Source organism: Drosophila sulfurigaster, chromosome 3 (genome assembly GCF_023558435.1).
Source record: "Drosophila sulfurigaster albostrigata strain 15112-1811.04 chromosome 3, ASM2355843v2, whole genome shotgun sequence".
Lineage (NCBI taxonomy): Eukaryota > Metazoa > Arthropoda > Insecta > Diptera > Drosophilidae > Drosophila > Drosophila sulfurigaster.
The window spans coordinates 9575848-9599861 of record NC_084883.1 but is presented as its reverse complement, the minus strand read 5'-3'; the positions used below and the strand labels follow the sequence as shown (position 1 = coordinate 9599861).

General features: G+C 37.1%; 3 protein-coding genes and 1 long non-coding RNA gene across 6 annotated transcripts; 2 read left to right on the top strand and 2 right to left on the bottom strand.

Moving 5' to 3' along the window:
* The first annotated feature begins 681 nt into the window (after positions 1-681).
* LOC133846391 (trehalase) lies at positions 682-18168 on the top strand. Of its 3 annotated transcripts, none has more exons than XM_062281356.1 (7): positions 682-1037; positions 14011-14194; positions 14259-15137; positions 15197-15595; positions 15653-15794; positions 16676-16754; positions 17388-18168. In XM_062281356.1, exons 1-7 carry the CDS (start codon positions 1024-1026, stop codon positions 17404-17406), a joined length of 1716 nt encoding a protein of 571 aa, XP_062137340.1. In that variant the 5' UTR covers positions 682-1023; the 3' UTR covers positions 17407-18168. The 3 variants fall into 3 exon arrangements, 2 of the variants coding, with proteins under 2 accessions (XP_062137340.1, XP_062137339.1); XM_062281355.1 differs by lacking the exon at positions 682-1037 and adding an exon at positions 12104-12643; XR_009894868.1 differs by lacking the exons at positions 682-1037; positions 17388-18168 and adding an exon at positions 12105-12643 and having other exon boundaries at positions 15653-16487; positions 16676-16759.
* On the bottom strand, positions 837-2225 carry LOC133846393 (uncharacterized). The gene is made up of 2 exons (XR_009894869.1): positions 1916-2225; positions 837-1865 (listed from the first exon to the last, which is right to left on the bottom strand). It is a non-coding gene; the product is annotated as an uncharacterized LOC133846393 (long non-coding RNA).
* On the bottom strand, positions 17056-20207 carry LOC133846390 (rab GTPase-binding effector protein 1). The gene is made up of 6 exons (XM_062281354.1): positions 20048-20207; positions 19451-19977; positions 18553-19385; positions 18358-18493; positions 18182-18298; positions 17056-18066 (listed from the first exon to the last, which is right to left on the bottom strand). The coding sequence occupies exons 1-6, from the start codon at positions 20094-20096 to the stop codon at positions 17791-17793; spliced, it is 1938 nt and encodes a 645-aa protein (XP_062137338.1). The 5' UTR covers positions 20097-20207; the 3' UTR covers positions 17056-17790.
* Positions 20208-20602: 395 nt separating this feature from the next.
* LOC133846392 (protein LTV1 homolog) lies at positions 20603-22930 on the top strand. The gene is made up of 2 exons (XM_062281357.1): positions 20603-20730; positions 20788-22930. The coding sequence occupies exons 1-2, from the start codon at positions 20728-20730 to the stop codon at positions 22255-22257; spliced, it is 1473 nt and encodes a 490-aa protein (XP_062137341.1). The 5' UTR covers positions 20603-20727; the 3' UTR covers positions 22258-22930.
* The last annotated feature ends 1084 nt before the right edge of the window (positions 22931-24014 follow it).

Here is a 24014-nt window from a genome sequence, read left to right as displayed (position 1 = left end):
ATTGCATCAGCATCATCACCAACATTCGCCACCGAAGCACCAATTAACGGTCGTTGCGGAGAGATGCATGTGAGAGCGCATCAACATGTCTGCTGACTGCCGGCTACGTGTTAAGTTGGTCGCGTGTGACGCATCATGTCCCTTTTTCTCTCTGCGCTCTCAGCTCATATGTGCACTTGTCCAACAGACAGGGTATACATTGCTTAATAGCATAATATTTTTCAAAGATTTACTGACGTTTGCAAAAACACGCTAATATGTCATACTCAAATTGCTAACTAGCATTTTGTACAATTATGGCAGCAGCAAGACCAATGTTCGACTGAAAAGCTCCATTTTATTTGGGACAATTTAAGGAAACAGTATATTTTAGTCAAGCCATCGTTGTCTTAGCAAATTCTTGCGTGCTTTTTATCACAACAACAATCGTCAACACTCGTTTGACTTTTCGGTTCTCTCTCACGTTGGTTGCTTGTTTCGCTCTTCGACTCGATAACAGCTGGCCTTACGCCAACCCATGCAAGCAAAGATATAAACATATGCACACAAACGTGTGCACAGTTGTTTGTGAATATGAGAGTGTGTGTGTAGACAAGAGCGGCACCGAAACGCGAGAGAGCCAAAACTATTTATTTACATGGGGGAACTTTGCGATCGCCGTTACAGTCTGTTTTGCAGTGCTTCGTCCGCAGGTCGCACGCGCTCTACGTTCGCAAAAAGCGACTAAAATTTGCAGAAATTCTGTGTTAGTGATAAAAACAAATAACGCGTGTAGTGTGATAAAAATAACGTTTGTCTTAAACACACTTAGACACAAAAATTTGAAGCGGAAGCAAAATATCTCGAATATTATTTCAGTTGCCGCCAACAAGGCAAAAAAAATCAATACAACTTCAGCTCTTTCATCATTAAATAAATAAATAATAAAGACGCCGCGTGGCGTTCAGTGGAGTTCTACGAAGTGCAGATAAACAAAGTAAAATAATTTAATTTCATCAGGACCCCAATCGATTCAAGCACAAAATGAACGGCAACGGGTAAGTTTATAATTTGTTAACAATTTTCATTTATTTCTGAGTACAGTTTGCAAATTGCATAATTTTCAATTCAGAAAAAAGCAAAATAGCAGCCAGACAGTCTGCTACTCTGCGAGGAGGTGCTTTCACTTTTCAACCCCTAAAAGCTTTACATACATGTCTACATTCAGACTACCAGACGAATAAATACTTACATACTCATATGTAAGTCTGCACACACATACACTTAGTATATAAAAGTGTGTTTCACAGTCGTGTTATAAATACCTTTTGTTTTGTTGCTCTTTAACTTTTGCTACTCTGCGTCGTGGTTTATTTATCTCATTCTTCTCTCACGCATTCGCGTCACAACTGAGTATAACTCTTGTACCCTGTATTTTATGACAGGTTTGTTAAAGCTCTTTCCATTGATCAATATCAACAGGTGAGTCGCTCAGTGAGTAAACAAATAATTTATCGAAATTCATTCAATACTGTGAGCGGGCGCCACCTAGTGTGCGTTGGCAGCAAGTTCTTTGCATGCGGGCGTCTGTGATTATTTATGTGCGAAATTCAAAGCGGTAATGAGAGTTGTTTATAGGGTATTAAGCAGACGACCTGCTCTTTATTTACAGTTTGCAATGTTTATCACAATTCCTCTTTCAGTTGGCAAGTGTTGTAAAGAAGTATTTTTCTTGGCAATATCACAGATTCGGGTTTTTTCGTAAAAGTGTGGAAGTAATAAATTAAAACTGAACATTTTATATATTCTGTCGGTCGTGCCTTAATACGAAATACTTCCAATTGTTTTATTCGAATAGCCGCTAAATTGGCATTACAAGTGTATTGCTACTAGTTTCGAATTATTAAGCAGTTTAACACGTGTTGCAGTTACATACCTCTATACTCATACTCAGTCTCTTAATAGCGACCTTGTATTGACTGTGCTATTCAGCTTATTTCGCTTGTGAATTGCATTGGACAGTATAACCTTTGGAACATTAATATGCAATTGCGCAAGGTAGCTTTGAAGCAACAGGTGATACCGAAATTGTTTGCACTGAATCTCTTAAAAGTTTTAATATTAATTTCTAATTAACACACTTGTGCGTATATAGACAACAAAACAGTTGAAATTCATAGAAATATAAATATTTCTTTTTAAAATAAATATGTTAATAATATAATAATACTTTACAAAAAAGTTAAATATTGTTAAGCCGGTAAAAGTGGAACTTATTATAGTAACATTTTCTTTGACAAATCGTATTTTTGACATTTAGTTTCATTGCTTATTTCTTCATCGTCATCAATAGTTCTATATAAACTATTGCTGATCAAAGGTGCTTTTAATATTGAATATTTATTTTTATCTTATCATTAGAATCAATATTGCAAGCACGTTTGTCATCTTGAAAATGAATCGAAACGTTATAAAAAGAATGCACTTGTTATCAGAATGGAAAGGCTTCCCCCGCGTGTACAAGATATAATAGTATTTATTATTCTGTCGATTGAATTGAAATTGTGTGGCTAAATGTTTAGTCTCGCCATTCGAGCCAATGAACTTGTTAGCCATAAGTAATTGCCAACAATCAAATGAGCCAAAACAAATGCACTTTTTTTAGCACATCTAAAATCATCGTTAAGTAATACGGTTTGCCAGATGTGCACTTGTTGTTGTCGCAGACTTGGCCAACAGCTGTGTTGTTTTCGTTTTTGTCTTTATTTAGTTGGTTATTTTGGTCAATGCGAATCGGCATCGCTGAGAATTTGCTGAGCGCACAAGGTGACATTTTCTCAAAATTCTTGTGTAAATAAGAATATATCGCATTTGCAAATCTTACAAAACAATATGTTTAAATTAAGAATGTCAAATTAATTAGCAAACAATCAGCTGATCAGCATCAACAATAAGTATGATGAAAGCCGGTTATTTTCCATTTACTTGATTGGATATTGTTTTAGAAATGTTTTTGTTTTGTATAAATATTTATTTTTAAAATGGTTAAGCTGAAGACAATAAATTATTATTATAAACAATATTTTTAAAATCGTGTCCTATTAAACGTATTTCCTTCCGCATTTTCCGGCATGTGAAATTTGTTATCAAGTAAAGCTTTTAAGTCTTCATTGCATATTTTCAGTTGCAAAAAAATAGTTGCATACTTTTAGGTGATTGTTGAAAGAGTAATCATCGGCAGCAATCGAAAGCTCGATGCTATGAAACTCGATACACTTATCAATCTGCGAATTTAGTGACAAAAAGTCGCAGGTTGTGCAAGCTCATCAGAATATATTGTGCAATTAATAAATAACAAATATTTCAAATGATTTATGTTATTGGGTTAGATCATGCACTGGAACTATAACTTTTCATAGGCGGACACTAATGTAGCCATTCAATCATAAATCATACATTCGCTCATCTCTAAAAATGCAGCGTTATTTGCACTGTCCAAACAGCGACTATTAGAATGCAATAGAATTTAATGATTATGTGGAAATAGATAAGTTCCACTCAAATATACTCGTCGATGTTGAGCAGGTGCCATTTGTCACGAGCTGCTTTACCGTTGCCCTGCTCTTCACCTGACAACACTTCTGGGAGTCTGTAGCGATCTTTACTGCGATTGGCTAACGCTTGGCGGTGTGTCCGCTACGTATACGTAATGTGAATGCAACAGGTTATATGCATTCAATTAACTTATCAGTTCAATTGACTTCAATTTTATTTTGTTTGTTGCTAGCTACTTGTTGATACGACTTTCTTCAAGGAAAGTGCTAAATATTTTCCCAGTTTCGTTTTATATTTAATCTGTTTTGCATACGACATCTGCGTTATCAGTCAGTCCAGTGCTTATCAAAGTCAGCCGGCACGGATCGCATAGTTGGTAGACAGCGGCCCACTTATAATCTCACTTCGCAAGTAATCACAGCTTGGTAAATGCGTTTTACTCAAACTCTGCGCCAATTGAAGTATTTTCAGCGCGAATTCTTTCCTTTGCTACGGCAAAATGTGAAGTGTGTTGTGCAAATACGCGTTGAACGAAGACTCAAGAGTCATATATCCAGGTTAGTGTCAGATATGGTTCTATTCGTCTATCTAATCGCTGTCAATATAGATAGAGAACTACCACGCTGATTTTGCCTGATAATTCCGGCAATAACATGCCAACTGACCTTGAGCTGTAGAAATAATTTGTAATACTACAAACATGTTCGGTTTGCCATGAGTTCATTAAACTATGTCGAATCCGAGATAATATAGAGAATAGTGAGACCCATTTAGGGATTATATACATACACAAGAAAGTTCGACACAACCTTTTCTAAATCCCAAGTGATATATGGCGCCTATTCGAGATTGGTTGTCAAATCAGAAACCAATTTATTATCTGCGATAATTTGTTTCTAGTGAACGTCAATTCCGTATATATGTATATACTATACGCATATTTGTGTATACTATATTTGTACTTGTATACACCAGTTTATTAGCCCGTAAATATTATGGGTTAACGAGTGGGGCAGTAATTCAATTGTATTCAGTAAAACAAAAGCGAATTAGAAACTGAAATATTCGTACTCTGACCAACCAAATGTCTAATCATTCATTTAGCCAAATGAAGGGCAGCTATATGAAAAAAAGTAGTAAAACTCCTCGACATCTGGTAACAACATTACTCCGTTACATTGCAAAGTCTCATAATATGTGGTCGAAATTGTATAATAGAAAAGTGGCACAACTATTTGAGTTTGTTTGAATGGGAAGAACAATGCATCAGCATCAACAACAGATAATTTGCAAATCTTATTCAAATGTAGCTTCCCGATGCTCGAGCTGAGACAGTCTGTCGATTGGCGTCTAACGTGCAACAACTCGACGCGTCTCCGCAAGATTTAGTGAGGAGATAAACCTCAGGAGGCAAGTGACAAGTGTCAGGGGTCAAGAGTCAGGCACGCGAGTTCATTTCAGCGGAAAGTGAATGAGAGACAAATGTGAATGCGAGCAACGCGAACGAATATAAATGCGAACACAAAACACCAACCATAAAATTATATATTTTAACAATTTAACAACAAAAGCTGCATAACCGCAAAAACAGCGAACAAATAAAAATGTGTATAACATAAAGTACTCTCTTAAAGCAAAGACAAAACAAAACTAAATTAAAAATAATAATATTTAATAATTGTAATTAGCATAAACCACAGGCAAACAAAAGCCACTATACAATTAAATTGAAGTGATTTTTTCCTACGAATTTTACTGTTATTTATACACAACAATTTCAATGTCTCTACTCGTACAACACCTTACACCTCACAAAGCACAGCATACAGGGTGATTGCTCGCTCGATCTCCACGCTGTAGGTGCAACACACACTGACGTATTCAAGATTCGGTTACAGTTGCACAAAGTCTCGTGTCGAGAATTGACAAACAAAACCCGACAAAAACGAGTATGATGGCAGTACTTGGTAGATGATAGACTTACAGATACTCTCTGCACTTTCATATGCCCGAAAAGTCAGTTCGTTAGGGTGCGTCAGATTTTATGTGTACATTTATTTACAGCTGAACTAACTGAGCATTGAATAAAAATACTCATAGCTAGATTAAAGCCATATAAGAATTTCGATGGATTGAAGAATTTTGTAATCTAAATCTAGTAATTTTGAACTTATTTTGAGGTTTTTGCATTTTTTAGACTAATGCTCGTAGTTTTACGAATTTTTTCTTAAAGTGATCTTTTTTACAGAACACAATTTTTAAAACGAATGTTCTTGATTTTAGAAACTGGTCTTTTTTCAGTGTAGAAGTGTTGAATATTACAAACAGAAAATAATTATTTTTATAAGCGTATTACGAGTAAGGGTATTACGATTCTGCACTATTTTGGCATAATAAAGATTACAAAAGAATTTACAATAATGTTTGTAATCTGAATTTCGCAAAGATTTCATAATAATACTTAGCACGAAAAGATGATAATCCATGTTCAAATAAGCGAATAATCACATTTGAAATTCATAATAATAACAATTTAAAACAATTTTGATAGCTTAACTTTATACCCATTTTGAACAGTTTACTGATTACAGGGTATACGAAATGCCTTTACATATGAAAATGTATTTTTGTGCATGTCGCGAACACGTTTTAAACTGATCGCTCTGATTTGGACTCGAGTTTATTGATCTTAAGAACGTTAGTTCATAAAATGCATTGGTATAACAATTAATAAATACGTTGAATTCAGGGACAATCAACAAGTATCGCCAAACATGAGAGTATTTCTTATACTCACTACTACTAGTAAAAATTCCAATAAAAATCAAGATAATATTGATAATGATTTAGGCTTATCAGTTGTTATTTTGCCGTGAACTTGCGATTGCATCGAAAAAGAGAGAAATAGTGATTCTGTATATATTTTTGAAGTAGTTTGAAGTTCTCTGTGCAATGTTGATTGAAAGAATCAACACTTATGTAACGATTAAGGTCGGAGGATTAACAAAAGTAGCTACAGTTTATTGATAAGTATCTATGTTCATGACCAATTAATAATCACGGCCCCTTATGAGTGGAGTCCGAAAGAATGTTCAATGTCACGTGTCGGATAAGCTCTTATCGCTAAACTCTCCACTCTCTTATCAGTAATAAAAGTATTGACCTTTTTGTTGCACGAGAGATCAAGTTTGTGAGACGCTGAGTCAAATTCTTTTGGCATTCGAATGGATAGCAAAATCGTTTTTCAAATTATCTTCGATTTTGTTATTTTGGCAAATTTGAAACCCGTTTGGTTTAACCTCGTAACAATCTCCTAAAACTAATGATAGCTATGAAATTTATTTCCTTCAAATGTTAGAATATCAGTATATTCATCTTATAATATTTTAGTTTTTCTTTCTTCTCCACTTTCCAAATGCCACATTATTCATAGCTTTATCTTTATATAAATAATTTTTCATTAGAAAATGCTTTTAATTTCAAATGAAATGAGGAAAAGTCATTGAAACTATTACCCGCATACATTTTTTGCATAATCAGTATAAAAAATCGGCATGCAGGTATTGCATTTATTTCTATGCTAATTAAGCCATTTGGCCATTAAAATACTACTCGCATTATTATTAATGTCGTCCTTGAATCTTAATCTTGAGCACGACTCGCATTATTTGCATAGGCTAAACTTAATGAAAACACGCTTGTTGGACCATTTTTGGAACGGGTTTTCTTGTCGCCTTTCTGTCAGATTTTTGACAAACATTTTGAGTTAATTGAGAGTTTGGAATTTTGTGAATACTCTAAAATCAATTAAGCGTATAAAGACGTCTCTTGACCACGTCAATAGGCCAAGCAGTGACGTTATCAGCTCCTAGAAATATTCAATAAATTAATTATATCCCACGTGACAATTGATCAATCAAGTAAGATCGAAAGTTAGCAAATATCATCTTTTGAGATTAATTTACTTTTACTTGACTGAAACTTGATCTTAACCTAACCTAACTGGATAAAGAGTATCTACTAGTAGATAAACTAACTGATTATGTCTACAGCCATAAATCATTTCAGTCATTAGTCGATGTGTGATTGATTATATTATTTTGCTGATGGTGAATTAATTTAGCTAAAAAAAATATTCGCAAGTCGAAAATATTCTCTTCACGTACCGTTAACTGGGGGAAGAACTCACTATAACCTAATAAATGTTATAATGCTTAACCAGATTTGTGCTATACTATTTTCATACATATAGTCATTTATACCTTTGACTGTCGACGACTTGACATTGCCTAAGTGGTATAGTCTAATGACTTTACTGCTTATATTGTGAATTATCCAGAACGCAAACCGGAATTAATTGTTTTCTGTGTGTGTTTTTCTTCGCTACATTTAAGCGGAATCGGAAACATTATTGAAGTACAGTATGTTTCACATACCTAAGTATATAAATAGTATGAATGTCTGAGAATTTGTGCTAACTCTTTTTAAAATGCCTATCACGTACCACCTGGCATCTATTTGTCATCATATCAGCACATTAATTATTGAAAAGTACATTACACCCGTTTAAATATTTGTTCAGCAAGTGCTGACAATCCGATGGCCTTAGTTTTTTTTTGTTGGGCGTTTCATTTATGCGCAACAATTGTCGTACAAATTGTAAGAGTAACAATTCTCTTCGATCCCAATCGTACTCTTTATTTAAATTATATATCGATGATTGTGGCAACAATAATTCATTTAAAGATAATGTCTTCTTGAACTTAATAAAAACAATAAGATCAATAATGGCAAGCATGAAGGAAAGCTTCAGTCGAGTGTGCTCGACTGTGAGATACCCGCTACTTGTTCTTAATAAGAGCTTTGCTCTTATAACCTATATATACCGAATTAATATACTAAAATATTTGGTATATTGATAAAACATGTGCTGTCGAGCTTAATAAAAACAATAAGATTAATAATAACAAGCAAGAATCAAAGCAAAACAGTGCGTTATTATATTTAAATATACCGAATTAGTATTCCGATTAAAATACAAAAATATACTGAAAAAATATTTGGTATGTTGATGAAACATGTGCTGCAGAGCTTACTAAAAACAATAAGATGACAAGAAACAAAACTTCAGCCTCGACTGTGAGATACCCGCTACTTGTTCTTACTAAAAGCAAAGCAGTACTGTATTATAATTTAAATATACCAAAAAAAAAAAAAATACCGAAATGTATATTTGGTATACTAATATACCATGTGCTGCTGAAAAAAATGCATAGTTCTATACTAGAATAGAATAATTTATGGGATTAGAAAAAGTTCCTTCTGCCTTTTATAAGCATTTCAAAGTAAGAATACCTTCTACCCTTTGCTTACCAAGTATAATTATTTTGATCTTAATAGTAATGACATCCAGTAAATGTCACTGACATCCAACTAATTGTGTATGCAGCTCAATCACCAAGTCCTCTGACTAATACCTATTCGTAGTTCCCTGTAATACTTTAGTAGACAATAAGCGATATATTAAAAGTCAAAGCAGGCGCTAATTCTACAATAAGTATCAGATCATAATGTCTCATTGTATCGTGTAATGATATCACGATTTTCATTCGACAACTTGAGCTGGAATTGTGACGTATTTTCCAAACCCAAAATGAATGCATTAAACTTCAATTAACCATTTGTTGGCTGGGCTCGCAGTATTGTCGTCATAGACGGAACAGAAAGAGAAACAATGATCCAATCTCTCCCACAGGTGCAATTAAATTGCACAACTGTTCCGTTTTTCTTTGGGGCCAAATTGCCAGTCAACAAAGTGGCTTTTGTTTTGCCATTCTAGATGCCACAATAGAGATAGCACATAGTACTACTAGTAAGTGCTACTAGACGAGACGAGACACCGATACTTGTGCTCGGTTCTGCTCGGTTATATCACCGTACTTAAATTTAAACGGGTCTATACTAGGTACACTCAAGTGAATATTAACTAAATGCGATAAATCTCTGGAAGTGCCACATGCGACAAGCTGCCAACAACTCGTGGCATGCGACTCGAGACATGCGACGTGCGACAATTCATTATGAATTTCCCGGTCAATGATCAGGTCCAGGTTCTCTGATTTACGGACTATATAATATATATCATATACATATGTACATTTGCGTCGCAATTTGGAGCTGACATACGCCCATGTTTGGCAATTTTTATGCAGATCTACTTAGTCCAATTTTTGCATATATAGAACCTTATTCAGCTCAAATCAATTCAATTCGGACTTGTTATAGTTATACCTTGAACATATAGTACATACAAACATACATCAGAAAATTCTGCGACGCAATTTTTGGATTATTATAGGATCCATCTTTGCAAATTGTACGGAATTTTGCAAGCAATTCTATTAATAAATAAATGCACATGATCATTTGTATTGGAGTGCGGTCTTTTCCCATTCGCATCGGTTTCTTAAAGCTCATTCAAGATGACAATAAATAACCCGATTAAAACCGCCAATATCTTTAGTTTAACACACAAGTCTTGTTATTTCATGGAAACTCTTGGGATCGCAAAGGGATTTTCCACAATTACACAGTCAGCCTGATACTAATTGTAAATAGAACAGTTACTTTTTATGTTCGTCATTTGCATTTAGAGTGCTATGATTAAATCCCCAAATCAACTCAAATAGTTGCCGTATCAGACCAACATGTTCTAGATACCTGAATATATTTGGAACCCTTGACGCTAGTTTGAATAATGCCTAAGCAAAATTGGGTCACATACCCTGTTGTGGTTGAAAATAATATACGGGGTTTTATTAGTCAAACTAAAAACTATTATACATCGAATTAAAGTATTTATAGAAAACAATTCATATGGGTCTAAATTCAAAATCATCTAGAACTTTTACATTTTAATTCTCAAAGGTTGCTTTAGGATTTCAAGGAATGTAAGATAGCTACTGTTAGTATATGGATGTAATCAATCATTTAGTGAGACTCAGCAATGGAAAACTTCTCTGTATGCATGTATTTAAAAGTATATACGGTTTATCAGTTGATGAGACGCCCCCAAAATGCACTCGTCTCGGTTGTATGCAAATGTAATTGCTTGCAATCTATAAGTTCTTATTGTCTTTACCTATTTACATATGCAATGGGACTAAGTCGTTGCACAAAATACTCCAATTAATAGAAAAGGTGTAGTTCTTTAATGAAGATGCCCAGTAATTAATTACCTGTTCATAAATCGGTGTAACGAAAACGATAATAACTAAAACAATATCACCTAACGGGTAAATACAAATACCGTATTTATTATACTTGTCACACTTACTTGGGCTTTGGCTCAGCCGCAAATTGCTCTGCTGCTCAGTTGATTTATAAATAGCACACACAAATCCACCATCCACGCCCACTTTGCTTATTTTCAAGTTCGTGTTCGTGCTCGTGCTCGTACTCGACTTCGTGTTCGTGTTCGTATGGCATTCGATTGTCGTAGTCAGCGTTGCCAATTTAGCTATTTCCCCGCTAGATCTGACGGTTTTCAAAAGCAAAATGCGGGATAAATTGAAAACTAGCGGCTAGCGGGAATTATAGCTATTTGCAAAACAAAACTGATAGAACTTTAGTTTTTTAAAAACATCTGGTACCTTTGTGTTTTTTTATGTTTTACTATGCCACACTTTAAAACCTTGCAGTATTTTTGCATTGCAATGGTAAAAAAACATCGATATGCCAAAAGATCTTTGCATTTTTATCGATTTATAGTTTTTACTAGTTTTATACTCTATATACATGACCATCTGGGTATTTCACAATTTCCAAAACGATCATGTGAGGCAATTAAAATGCCCAAGATTTATAATCTAAAACCGCGACATGCTTCGTTGCAAGACCCCTTCTTTAAGAATTTGTTGCATCTAGATGCAGCCGATGATCAAAAATGCTTTTAAAAATATTGCAAATGCACCATTAATGCGAATCTTTGTGATTTGCACGCACATGCCAAGACAAACAACCATAAGTCTTCGTCATCTGCGTTTTCACAGACGAAAAAATAACGTTCGTTCCGACTGTCTCTGAAAAAACCTGCCAGCAAGAGGCGGCATTGTCTTTACATGTCATATTCATTGGTCAGCCCCATTGACCATTTGGGATAGTTGTGCGGGTACAAATTTCAATAACAAACTGCACCAGAATAGGACATGATTGACAAAATTTACTAATCAAAAATACTTAATAAAAAAATCAAATTAATAAAAATATTGTTTTACTAACGTAGCTTTATATTTTGGCTATCATCCTAATTGTCTGGCGGTTTCTAGCGTTTTTCATATGTTACTTTAGCTATTTTATGAGCAGAAAAATTGGCAACACTGGTCGTAGTCGTTGTTGTTTTTGTTGTCGTTGTCGGTGTCGATGACGATCGCTTGCTTTTTCTTGCCGAAGTCACAGTCGGCAGTCGTCGTCGTCGTCGCCGTCATCGTGCAATCGTTTTGTTTTTGTTGCTGTTTTTGCTGTCGGCTCGACCATTTATTTTATAAAATGAAATCCACTGAAACAGTTAGAAGTATTCTTGCACTGACAGGGCGCAGGTTGTGTCTGTGTCGTTGGCGCAAGAGCAAAGTGCAGCTGAGAGGAAAACTCGAAGTAGTCTGATTATCCTGCTTATACTTATTGCTACTTCAAAAGGCAGACGCAGTCACAACCAAAGTGCGGTCGCCGTCGCGAAGCCACAATTTCCTATTTTGTGCCGAAAAATAAACTAACAAATAAAAGGCAGCCCACTCAATGTGATAATTTCGGTACTTAATTACATACAAATACACATAGTACACATCTGTGTGGAGACTCGCGTACGCGTAAAGTGATCAAAAGTGAGCGGCAAAAACAGCGTTTAATTAATCTACAAGAAAATAAGAGAAGCAAACACAGTTCCTTAGTCCTAAAACACAATGATAAATCTAAATAAATTCGCACTGGCAATCCTCTGCTGCTGCCTTGCAGCCCTGCCCCAATTTGGGGCAAGAAGACTGCTCGAGTTTAGCACGGAGAGCCCGAACGCGATTGCCGATGATGAATTTGGAACCTACAACTTTACCTCGTGGTAAGTTTTCCATACTCACCACGCTGCGAATCGCATTGTGTGTGTGCGGAACGATGGATGTGCGAGTATTTGTTTTAAAATGCTTGCACTTAACTAATTAGTCCCATATAAATATAGCTATAATATACAAAAAATATATACTTGTATATTTATCAACTGGTTTCCTTCGTTCGACTAACCGAGTAACCGGTCCTCAGTTTAAAATCCGTACAATAATAATTTCTACACTCTAAAATTTGAATATCAGTATTATCAGATTGCAAAAATATATATACGTACATTTACTATATTGCAAACGTGATCTATTGCAAGTAAACGTGACGAGTTGGCACCTTTTCCACATTTAGGATTAACTTCGTGAGCTGTCTATAATATTAAACACATTGATTATGGCAGAGACAATCGGACAGGTGTTTCAACTTGCGTTGGACAAAAGCAGTTCAAACTCAGAGTGTTATTTGCACTAATTAATGACGTCAGCTTGAAGTGCTATAAAGTTCTCTATATATGTATAATATATAGCTCGCAACCTCTAACTCTCTAATATCTGTAATAAACGTTTAAATCTTTTACTACTTAGTAGAATTGCAAAGCGATTAGAGTAGATAAGTAGTTTCCGTCATTTGTATTTAAGTCCATAAAAAATGAAAAAAATTGATAATTATTATTATTTATGTGATCTACGTATGTGTTTACGATAAGCAAGAAGGGATATAGTATTATTATATTTTAGAACTTTATCAAATCAGGATTATTTGAGTCGTAGAAAGTTGAGTTCATTGAAAGCAAATTCCATTTAAAAAATTCGTTCGAAAACTTGTTTAGCACCTGTTTAAAATAAAACATATTAAAAGTGAATTCATTAATATCTAATTATAAATGCAATACAAATACAATACTCGAAAGTAGCAATGATAATATTCCACATCTTAAATATAATTTGATCAACACATTTGCACTCAATTCATAATGCATGCCAGCTAAGCTAATAATGGAGATGTTAACAACAAAAATGTTATAATGTAAACTGAACTAATACAGCGCCAAGGATCTGAATAGCAAATATTTGTATTAGGTAGTACAAGGGTGATAATTTTATTTAAATAAAAGACCCATTTGATCGTATTTGTCAAGCAAATAATTAACTCATTATGGGAAAGAGATAATAATGTAGACCTAACCGAATTTATCGGAGAGATCAAGATTAAATATTTTAATTTATTTGATGAAAATTGTTTATTTGAATAAAGATTTATTTATCATTTTAAAATATCATAAATAAATCTGTTTGCAGGCTATTTCATAATAGTATATGTTAGTCTATATTCAGTTCTGAATTAAATAAATTTTCATCATTTTTTTTGCAGTCAAATTTATTGCTATGGCTCGTTATTGGATACCGTACAAATGGCGAAACTATTCGCGGATTCAAAGACCTTTGTGGACATGAAGCTTTTGTTTTCACCCCAGAAAACCTTGGAGGACTTTGATGCTTTTATGGCAGCAAAGAATAATACCCCCAGCAGGGATGAAATCCGCGAGTTTGTCGATGTGCGTAGCAATGAAATTGCTATCAATAAACAATATTATATGGTATACTTATATTATTTTATAGGCCCATTTTGGTGCAAAGGGCACAGAGTTGGATGTTTGGACACCCACCGATTGGATTGAGCATCCCGGATTCATTGATCTCATTCACGATCCGGATCTAAAGCAATGGGGTGTCGATCTGAATAATATCTGGAAGGAGCTGGGTCGTAAAATGAAGGACGACGTGCACAAGAATCCCGATTACTATTCCATCATCCCCGTTCCCAATCCGGTTATTGTACCAGGCGGTCGCTTCATTGAGTTCTATTATTGGGACTCCTACTGGATCATTCGTGGTCTGCTGCACAGCGAGATGTATACCACCGCTCGTGGCATGATTGAGAATTTCCTGTCCATCGTGCAGCGCATCGGATTCATTCCCAATGGTGGTCGTGTCTACTACTGGGGTCGCTCCCAGCCTCCACTACTGACGGCAATGGTGAAGAGCTATGTGGAGTTCACAAAGGACGATCTGTTTGCCATCAATGCACTGGAAATTCTCGAACATGAGTTTGAGTATTTCATCAACAATAATACAGTGCAGGCTAAGGGTCACAATCTGGTCATATACCGCGACACCTCAACCGGCCCACGTCCCGAATCGTATAGTGAGGATGTGGAAACATCGCAAAGCTTTACCACTAAGGAAGCCAAGGAGGATCACTACAGCGAACTCAAGTCAGCAGCCGAGTCGGGCATGGACTTTAGCTCCCGCTGGTTCATCAATGCCAATGGCACCAACGAGGGCAATTTGACCGATGCCAAGACTCGCTCCATTGTGCCCGTCGAGCTGAATGCAATTCTCTACTGGAATGCCAAAATGATTGCCGAGTTCCACTCCAAGGCAGGCAACATTGAAAAGATGGTGGAATACGAGACCAAGGCGCAAAAGATTCAAGAGGTAAGCAGCGGCAATTAAAGCCTAATCGATTAGATCTTCATGTATATCTTCAATTGCAGGCAATTCAAGCAGTCTTGTGGAACGAGGAAGCTGGTTGCTGGCTGGACTATGATTTGATCAACGAGAAGCCACGCAATTACTTTGTGCCAACTAATCTCTCCCCACTGTGGGTCAAGGCCTACAACCTTTCCGAATCCGAGAAGATTTCTGCCTCGGTTCTCAAGTACATTGAAGCCAACAATCTCGATTCGTTTCCAGGCGGCGTACCAAACACACTCTACAATACCGGTGAGCAGTGGGATCTTCCCAATGTGTGGGCGCCTATGCAGTACATTCTGGTCGAGGGTCTGGACAACCTAGGTACTCCCGAGGCAAAGGCGTTGTCACAGCGCTGGGGACAACGTTGGGTCAAATCCAACTTCGAGGCATATCGCGAAACACTCGCGATGTTCGAGAAGGTAACATGCGGATAACAAGTTAGTTAGCACATAATCTACAGTGTGGAATCATTGCAGTATGATGCTGAGAACTTTGGAGGACATGGCGGTGGTGGTGAATACGGTGTGCAGACGGGCTTTGGCTGGAGCAATGGTGTGATTATCGAATGGCTGGCGAAATACGGTCGCCAGATCTCGCTGAGCAATACAGGAGCTGCAGGTGATGAGGAGCAATAGAATGTGGCCTAGCTATGCCAAGCACAATCGACGCTATCTATCATCATTGAATATACATCATAAACCCGTGGAGCCAGTCCAGACTTTTTTTGCTGGTCTGGTTCATGTACACATTACCTAGATTTAAACCGTTTCTCGCCGAGATGCTCAAATATCTAGTTGATAAAAAACAAAACAAACAGAAAAAAAACGTATTACATATATAAGAGAACCATCGAAGGCGCGTCTTCACATTGTCCATCACATAGTCTAAGCACACTCGCCGTCATATTTCCCCTCTGTGGCGCTGCTGCTCTCTATATATATCTTACTGTCTTTAACTTACTATAAATGTATGTCTATGTCTCTCGCTGCAACGATGTCTTCGACAAAAGAATAAGAACTAAAACTGTCAACTACTTAAGTTCAACATCCAGCATTCACACTCAGCAAGCACCAAGGACTCGCATAACCACTATTGAATTGATGTACCGGATAATGTGATCTAATCCAAGACACGATCGTCACACAAACACACACACAAATACACACATGCATATGTCTCTCTTTAATACAATTTCGCTTATCATTTTGTCTTCGCCTTCGAGTCTGACTTTGCCTTCGTCTCGCCAAGTCTCTTCGCCTCGCATCTGTGTCTGTTCTATCAAGTTTTAAAGAGTCTCGCCAAATTCTTAACGTAAGTGTCTTAATGTTCATCTTATACTACAACATATTCTAGATTTTTATTTACTTTCGCATCATTTTATTTTTATGTGTTTCATTTGAATATTTGTTTTAATTCTGGGATTATCATCTCACTTATTGTACCCACTAAATTAATCCACATCCAATTCGATGATTCTAATTCAAACTCTATTTCTACAGCTCGAAGCAGTCGACTGATTACCGTGCTTGGAGCGACAGCTGTGGCGATAGTTGGCGCATTCGCCGGACGCTTCATTTGGTGAGGTGAGTGAGCTGTGACAATTGATTGTAAATTTGAGATAAATTACAGTCGACACTACCAATAACAAATTCTAATGATCGTTCTCTCTCTCTCTTACTTTGCTCATATCATTTCAGAAAATAATTGCGTGTCAAGTGTTATGGAAAATGTGATTCCCCCCTTCGTATGTGTGTGTGCGCTTGTATGTGTGTGTGTGTATGTGTTTAACTAGTTTCAATTACACAAAAAACGTTTTTAGTTTTTTTGCTCTGTTGAATGCACGGAGATTGCAGTATTAGTTATCAAATTTTCAGTTGACTTTTTGTTAGTTGAAGTGAACAGAATTTAAATTGTTATTGTATTTAATAATTAAACAAATATTTAGTTACAACGTGTGCATGCATACAAAACTAATAATAATACATTATAGAAGTATCCTCGCAACCCCATGAAGACAGACACAAAAACAATAAGTTTAACAACAATTTGATGTACTATTTTTGATGTTGTTAATTGTTAACAAAAATTTGCCAAATTGTTTGCTCTGATTTTAAAATAAAAACCACAAAATATTTTTGCATGAACCAATGTTTGTTTATCGTTTTGTTTTGTAAAGTATGTATATTTACAAATTCTTTTCTCAATTTGCAGGCGAAACTGGTTCAAGTAGAGAACCCAACACAATGCGTGTACATAACGATTTTATTCATTGATTTTTTCATATATATATATATAAGTATTTTTTGCTTTGCTTGCGCTAAATTCAATAATGGAAACTTACCTACAAAAAAAGAGCTAACTCGACACACATTAAAAAAGAGGGTATAGTTAAACTAGAGGACTGAGTTACATACATCGTTACATCTTTACAATGATTGCAATATTGACGCTATTTTGCGACTCTTTCGGGATATGACGCCGTTTAGTGTTACAACGGGAACAAATAAATGATCAAAGTAAACGATTAATTATAGTACACAGTACATATATACGCAAGAACAAAATAAATAGTGACGCTTCGCACTGCCACCCAACTTGCTGAGCTGGGAGCCGACTAGTTTGACTGCTGCGGCTCGTGACTAAAGTAAGGAGCAGTGTTTGGCGTGAGCAACGTGTGACAGATATCACAAACACGAGCGACACGTTTCCGTGGTCCCGATGGCACCGTTTTCGTTAGACATTTATCGCAGTAGATGTGTCCGCAATGCCGGCAATGGATCTTTCGCACCATCACCGTAAAATATGCATTACATGTGGGGCAATTGTTCACGTCATCGTCATCCTGCCAACGTACCTCGGTGTCCGCATGTCGCAACTCCTCCAGGGACATCTATAACAAACCGAAATGATTATGTACATAGTTTGATAAGATATTTTGCAACTCCAGCATAAGAAAAGAATAAAGCATTAACTTATATTTTTTGTAAACAAATTGACCACTTTACCTGAAGCGTTTGCGACAATTTAACGAAATCCTTTTGCACCGTTTCCATTGTGGACAACTCCTCTTGCAGAGTCTTAATCTTCGACTTGTAGTCTGAATTGGTTTTTCCTAGTTTTTCCTATATAATTTTATAGCTTGTTAAATATGATTCAATTCAGCGATCGGTGGTTTACTTACATTGGCATCCTGCAGTTCTATAATCTCAACACGGCACTCCGACAACTGCTTGTTTAGTTCAGCCTCTTTGCGCTCCAACAGAGTTTTTGATGATTCATGCGATTGCACGGCGACCAAATGCTCCGTAACACGATCTCTATATGGAATAGAAAGATGATTAGCAAAGGCGAACTATAAAATATAGGAAAAACTTACTGCAGCGACTTAATATCTAATTGCACTTTGCGCTTATAGGCACGCCTCTCATTGTTGGCCTCGTCGAGTTGAGCACGGAGTATTTGAATCTCATCCAGCGAAGTGACGCACTTTTGTTTCTCAAATTCGCTGCTGACACGAGCCTGGATCAACTCGCTCTGCTGGCGCAACATTAGCTCCTGCAGTTCGACAACAGTATTTGGGAGATTTATGTATTGATTCTCAATTTCTTCTGATGTCGCTAGATAGCGACCGGATAGGAAATCATTGTCAGCCTGCAGTGTTTCCAGCTGCTGGTTAACTCTCTCCCGATCGTCTGTGACACGCTGCAGTTGCCGCATCACATCCTCCTTCGTCTCCAGGAACTTTTGTTGCATGTTCAAAAGTTGTAGTTCATTATTTTTGGATTGCTCTCGCAGGTTTTGTACTTCGCTCTTGTGAGCCTCTCGCTTCGTTTGCCATTGATTCTCCAGATCATTGCGCAGTGCAGCCTCCTTACTTAACTGTTCACGTGATTCAACAAGTTGTTTTTGTATGGCATCCAGTTGTTTTTGCTGCTGCTTGACTTGTGCACCCAACTCTTCTGAACGCTGTTCCAGTGTCCTGCAGGAATTACAATTAGTGGCCAGCAAATCAGTTGATGTGGACTTGTGTATGGCATCTGCGGCATCCTCATCAGCGACTACTCTTGCTGACGCTTCCTCCTTGTCCTCTGTCGCCAAGGATTTTGCCTGCAACTGTTCGTCCGTTTCACGTAACTTTTCTTTTAGCGCCTTCATTTCTTCTTGTAGTTGTTCAACTATTGAATGCATCATTTCCGCATCCTCTGAAGCCTGTTAAAATAGAAACAGAAATAGTCTTTAAATTAACTAATTCCGTAACTTATAATGGTACTCACATATTGCTTGACATTATTTTTAGGTGCGCTTCGCGCACTCGCTTCCGGTGGCTCTTGTTGTTGAAAGCTGTTGTTTAATGAATCGCTGCCCAATTTGCGGACAGATCCCAGTGTCTTTTTCACCTGATTCAAAACATGCGGCGCCAAGCCACCAGACGCCTCTACTGGCTGCTGCATTTGCTGAAGTTGTAGCTGCTGCTGCCGTAACTGTTCCAGTTTGATTCGCTCCAACTCAGCTTTGTACGTTGCCGTCTCCTCGATTGTATCCTGAACCAGCTGCTGAAGTGACGAGATCTCTTCCTGCGCCCGTATATCCTTTAATTGCATTTCGTTCTCTGACTTGAGGTCAGCAACCATGACGTGAGTCTTGAGCTCATCCAATTCATCTTGTAATTGCTTCCGCTCTGTCTCCTTCTGCATATAGAGCTCCTTCATTTTCGCTCGCTGCGTATTATATTCGTTCTCCATTTTGCGCATATTGTTCTGGAGCAGCTCAAATTTATGCTGGTATGTGGCGTCATCATCGCCTGATAGAATTGAATTGAATTGGATTTGACATCATCCGTAACCCTCAGATATTTAAGATGTTACACTCACCATTCGCGACGTCATTCCGCGCGTCCGACGTGGTCTCATTTTCTTCCATTTTACAATAATTTGGGCTAGGCAAACAATTATGTTTAGTTTACTAGTGGTGGAGAAACAACGATGGCACTTTCGGTGCATCGATGTTCTTGCAATTTTTAAAAATATCGATTTCTCATGGCAAACATCGATGAGTATTTGAATAAAAAAAAAAAAACCATTTATAATTGTACATTTTTTTATTGGCATCTATTAATATCGTATTCCAAAATATAATGCAGAGTAACGGAATTTGGAAACAGTAATTTGAAAATACTGGAAAAACACTACGAGTTTTTGGTATTTTTAAAATGACCAGGGATGCATGTTATTCAAATTGGAGATAGAAATATTGAACCTCTTGCAAAAGTGGCTGTTATTGATAATTTTCCAGAACATGATTAAATTATGCATTCCAATATCGATTTTTTAGATTACAACAAATTTAAAATGAGCAATGAGAAATACAAATATAACATAAATTATATATATCGTAGACAACAACAAAAATCGATAGCTTCACTATATGTGTATATCGAATAATATCTCGTTTGTTACACACCTCTAATGCACATGTGTTTTGCTAGTCTGGAATTTGGTAAATCCGCAAACAACAATTATAAACGACAAAAAGCAACAGCAGCATTACGAAAATGGTAATTTGTACACTTTAACAAATGAATGTGTTATTATTTAATGCATTGGAATTGTAGGTGAAAGGAAAAAAGCCATATATTGACCGCAAAAAGGCCGTCACGTTTCACTTGGTGCACCGCAGTCAGCACGATCCGCTAGTAACCGATGAAACTGCGCCGCAGCGTGTGCTCTTGGAGGCGGGTGCTCGGCAGTCCAAGCCGGAAAAAGAAACACCTGTTGATCCAGCGAAACGCCAGGAGGAGCTCAAGAAGTTTGGAATTCACTTTGATGATGACTACGACTATATGCAACATCTTAAGAAACGAGAGAATGATGTTGTATGGGAATATATGGAGAACCCGAATCAGGCCAAGAAATCTAATGAAGAGGAGCCCAAGAATCGCAACCTACTATCACTGCCTAGTTCTGTATTTGCCAGTGAATTCGAAGAGTCTGAGGGAATGTTAAACAAAGCAGCTCCCCAGCCAGGTCCACGCCCAGATTGGGATCCAGATGTAGTGGCAGCGCTCGACAGTGACTTTGAAGACAACGAGGATTTGGAAGATGATTTTGTTATGCAGGCCATGGGTGGCGACGACGATGATGATGAAGAGGGCGATGAGGATTGGGAGGACGATGAGGAAGATAATGATATGGATTTCGATTCAGATAATTTAAATGATGATGATGATGAAGAGAACCCTGATGAACTTATGGATCGTCTTGCCCCCCTATTGCGAAAACGTCGTTTCGATGACGAAGAAACCAAATCGCGCTTCACTGAATATTCAATGTCATCAAGTGTAATTCGTCGGAATGAACAGTTAACTTTGCTAGATGATCGCTTCGAACGTTTCTATGCCAGCTATGATGATCCTGAGTTGGGTGATTTGGCCTTGGAAGAAATTGAGGGAAACTGGCATCAAAAGCATCCCGTTGTCATGCAATGTTTTAAGGAATTCAAGAAGAAATCGGACGACTTGGAATACGACAAAGAATGGGATCGTGAACGCGTTAAAAAGTACGAAAATGTTGTCGATGGTGAACACGATCCAACAGACGATCTGGTCGACTACGAAGTGGAAGATGACAAGGAGAAGAAATGGGACTGCGAGTCGATCTTGTCAACTTACTCAAATATTTACAATCATCCCAAGTTGATCGACGAGCCGCGCGCAAATCGTCGTGCAGCGACAATTCAGATTGATCCCAAAACGGGTCTTCCTACAAATGTCCTGCGCGGTGGTGCCGATGGTCAGCTGACTGCAAAAGCACTAGCCAACTTGGCCGACGATTCACCAAGTGCAACGGGTCCTAAATCGCTATGTGCCAAATCTGTGTTGTCCACACTCAGTGTTCTCTCTATACGCCCCAAGGATGAAACTCCCGAGGAGAAACGCGAACGAAAACGTTTGCTCAAGGATTACCGCAGTGAACGACGCATCGAAAAGAAGGCCAACACAGAGGCATTCAAGGAGGAGCAGAAACGGCAGAGACATGTGAAGATTAACCAACGCACCAACCAGCAAGGTTCTACAATTGTTTAAGCCCTTTAACTTTAGTGTCAAGATGTTATTCTTGAAAATGTTAGTTTTAAATACTTTTTTCAATGCATGTACTAAAATGTGCTTACATTTGCTAACATAAATATGTATGTTTAACTCAAATGCAAAGTTATTTGTTATGCAATTACCAATAATCCTTTTGCTCATATTGCGGGTGCATTTGATATTAGAGTCATGATCAGGAATAGCTTTGCTATGAGTTTTACTCCAAGCAGGACTTGCGTGTCTATATTGTGAAAATGCGGAGACATACCGAAAACCATATACTCTGCAAATTTCTATTGATTGAGACAAAATTTATTTAACTTTCAGCCGAGTCTATTAATTACTATTTTTGTAAATAATCTAATTATATTGGATCAAATAAAAGAAACAAAAAAACTGTAAATAAAGCAAAATGAATGAGGTAACAACAAGTAAACCATTTTGGACCGGTTGCTTTTGTTTATTTGCTCTTTCCCCTCTCTGAAGTACTTATATACCTCTATTTATGTATATACTGGCAATAAATAGACAACAACGAGCCACGCGACAATTAACCACAACTCGACAACATTGTTTTGGGCTCTGGTTTGGGACTGTTGGGGAAGCAAATGACGTTGTCAGCCGATTTGCTGAAAAGCAAACATTGTTACAGACATACATTATTTTTTTGTAAGTACATGGCTTTGTTTCATTGATAAAGCCATACAAAATACCCTTTACTTATTAAGTAATTATTGTGAAATTTCAGAGGAGAATTAAATAAACTAGTTTTATGGTTAATTTACTTGTTACAAAAATACAAAATAAACTTTGAATAGCAGTTGTGGCAAAAGAAAAATACGCTTGCCAAAATATACTATGCTAAGCGCCATCTATCGTGCGGCGGAAAGACTAAGAGGTATCTATCTAGCTGAACACTGGGGCGCATTAATTTACATTGCTGTGACTAACAGCAACAAATTGTCATAACAAATGCCTTTCACCTCCCGTGACAGATGCGACTTTAAATTTCACTTATATAATAATATACCTAGTTATATGCATATGTATGAATTAGTGTGTATGCGAGTGTGTTGCTATTATACTAAGTAAATTCGAGTCCTAAAAACACCATATAGGCCTTCCCATGAGATATGAGAAAAGGCAGGCGCGATTTCCAGCTAGATAACTAGGTACGCCGGAGTACTTAAATATGCAGGGTGGGTGTTACAACTGGAAAGTTCCCCCACATCACATTTGCACCTATGTAATTGTACATTTATATCGCCACTATATATGTTATACTATATAGAAATACGACGACAATTATGAAGGATTAGTTGAGCACTTTTTGTTTATGGATTTTGTTATTTGGGAAATTTCAATTTGGAAATTCCAAGTCAACAAACTCGAATTGGGATTAAGTAGCAATTTTTATAATATATTTTCACATTTGTAAATAATCATAATAAGAATTGGGGAATTGCAGAAATCATCAGCATAATAATCATAGTAATGAATCAGATAATTTAACCTAATTAATGGCTTTGATTTGTGCTAGCATTGTGAATGATTAAAAATCCACAATCCACATGGCCACATTTCCATGGCGCCTAACGGAACCTAACACCAATTTGGAACCAAGCTCGAGCTCGCACGCTTTCCCAGCACGATACTCAACAAACTCCTTGTAAATGGAAACCGTCACAGTTGTCGTGCCCATGCCGCTACTTTCCCCTCCTTTCGCCCTCCTCATCCTCCTGCTGCTTCTGCTC

Excerpts from the sequence above, each read along its gene's own strand:
- LOC133846391 (XM_062281355.1), top strand. The coding sequence starts at position 12,492 with ATGATAAATCTAAATAAATTCGCACTGGCAATCCTCTGCTGCTGCCTT. Across the intron at positions 12,644-14,010 it reads ACCTACAACTTTACCTCGTG|TCAAATTTATTGCTATGGCT; the intron begins GTAAGTTTTCCA and ends TTTTTTTTGCAG. Across the intron at positions 15,138-15,196 it reads AGGCGCAAAAGATTCAAGAG|GCAATTCAAGCAGTCTTGTG; the intron begins GTAAGCAGCGGC and ends CTTCAATTGCAG.
- LOC133846390 (XM_062281354.1), bottom strand. The coding sequence starts at position 20,096 with ATGGAAGAAAATGAGACCACGTCGGACGCGCGGAATGACGTCGCGAAT. Across the intron at positions 19,386-19,450 it reads AAAATAATGTCAAGCAATAT|GCTTCAGAGGATGCGGAAAT; the intron begins GTGAGTACCATT and ends CTATTTTAACAG. Across the intron at positions 18,067-18,181 it reads AATTGTCGCAAACGCTTCAG|ATGTCCCTGGAGGAGTTGCG; the intron begins GTAAAGTGGTCA and ends GGTTTGTTATAG.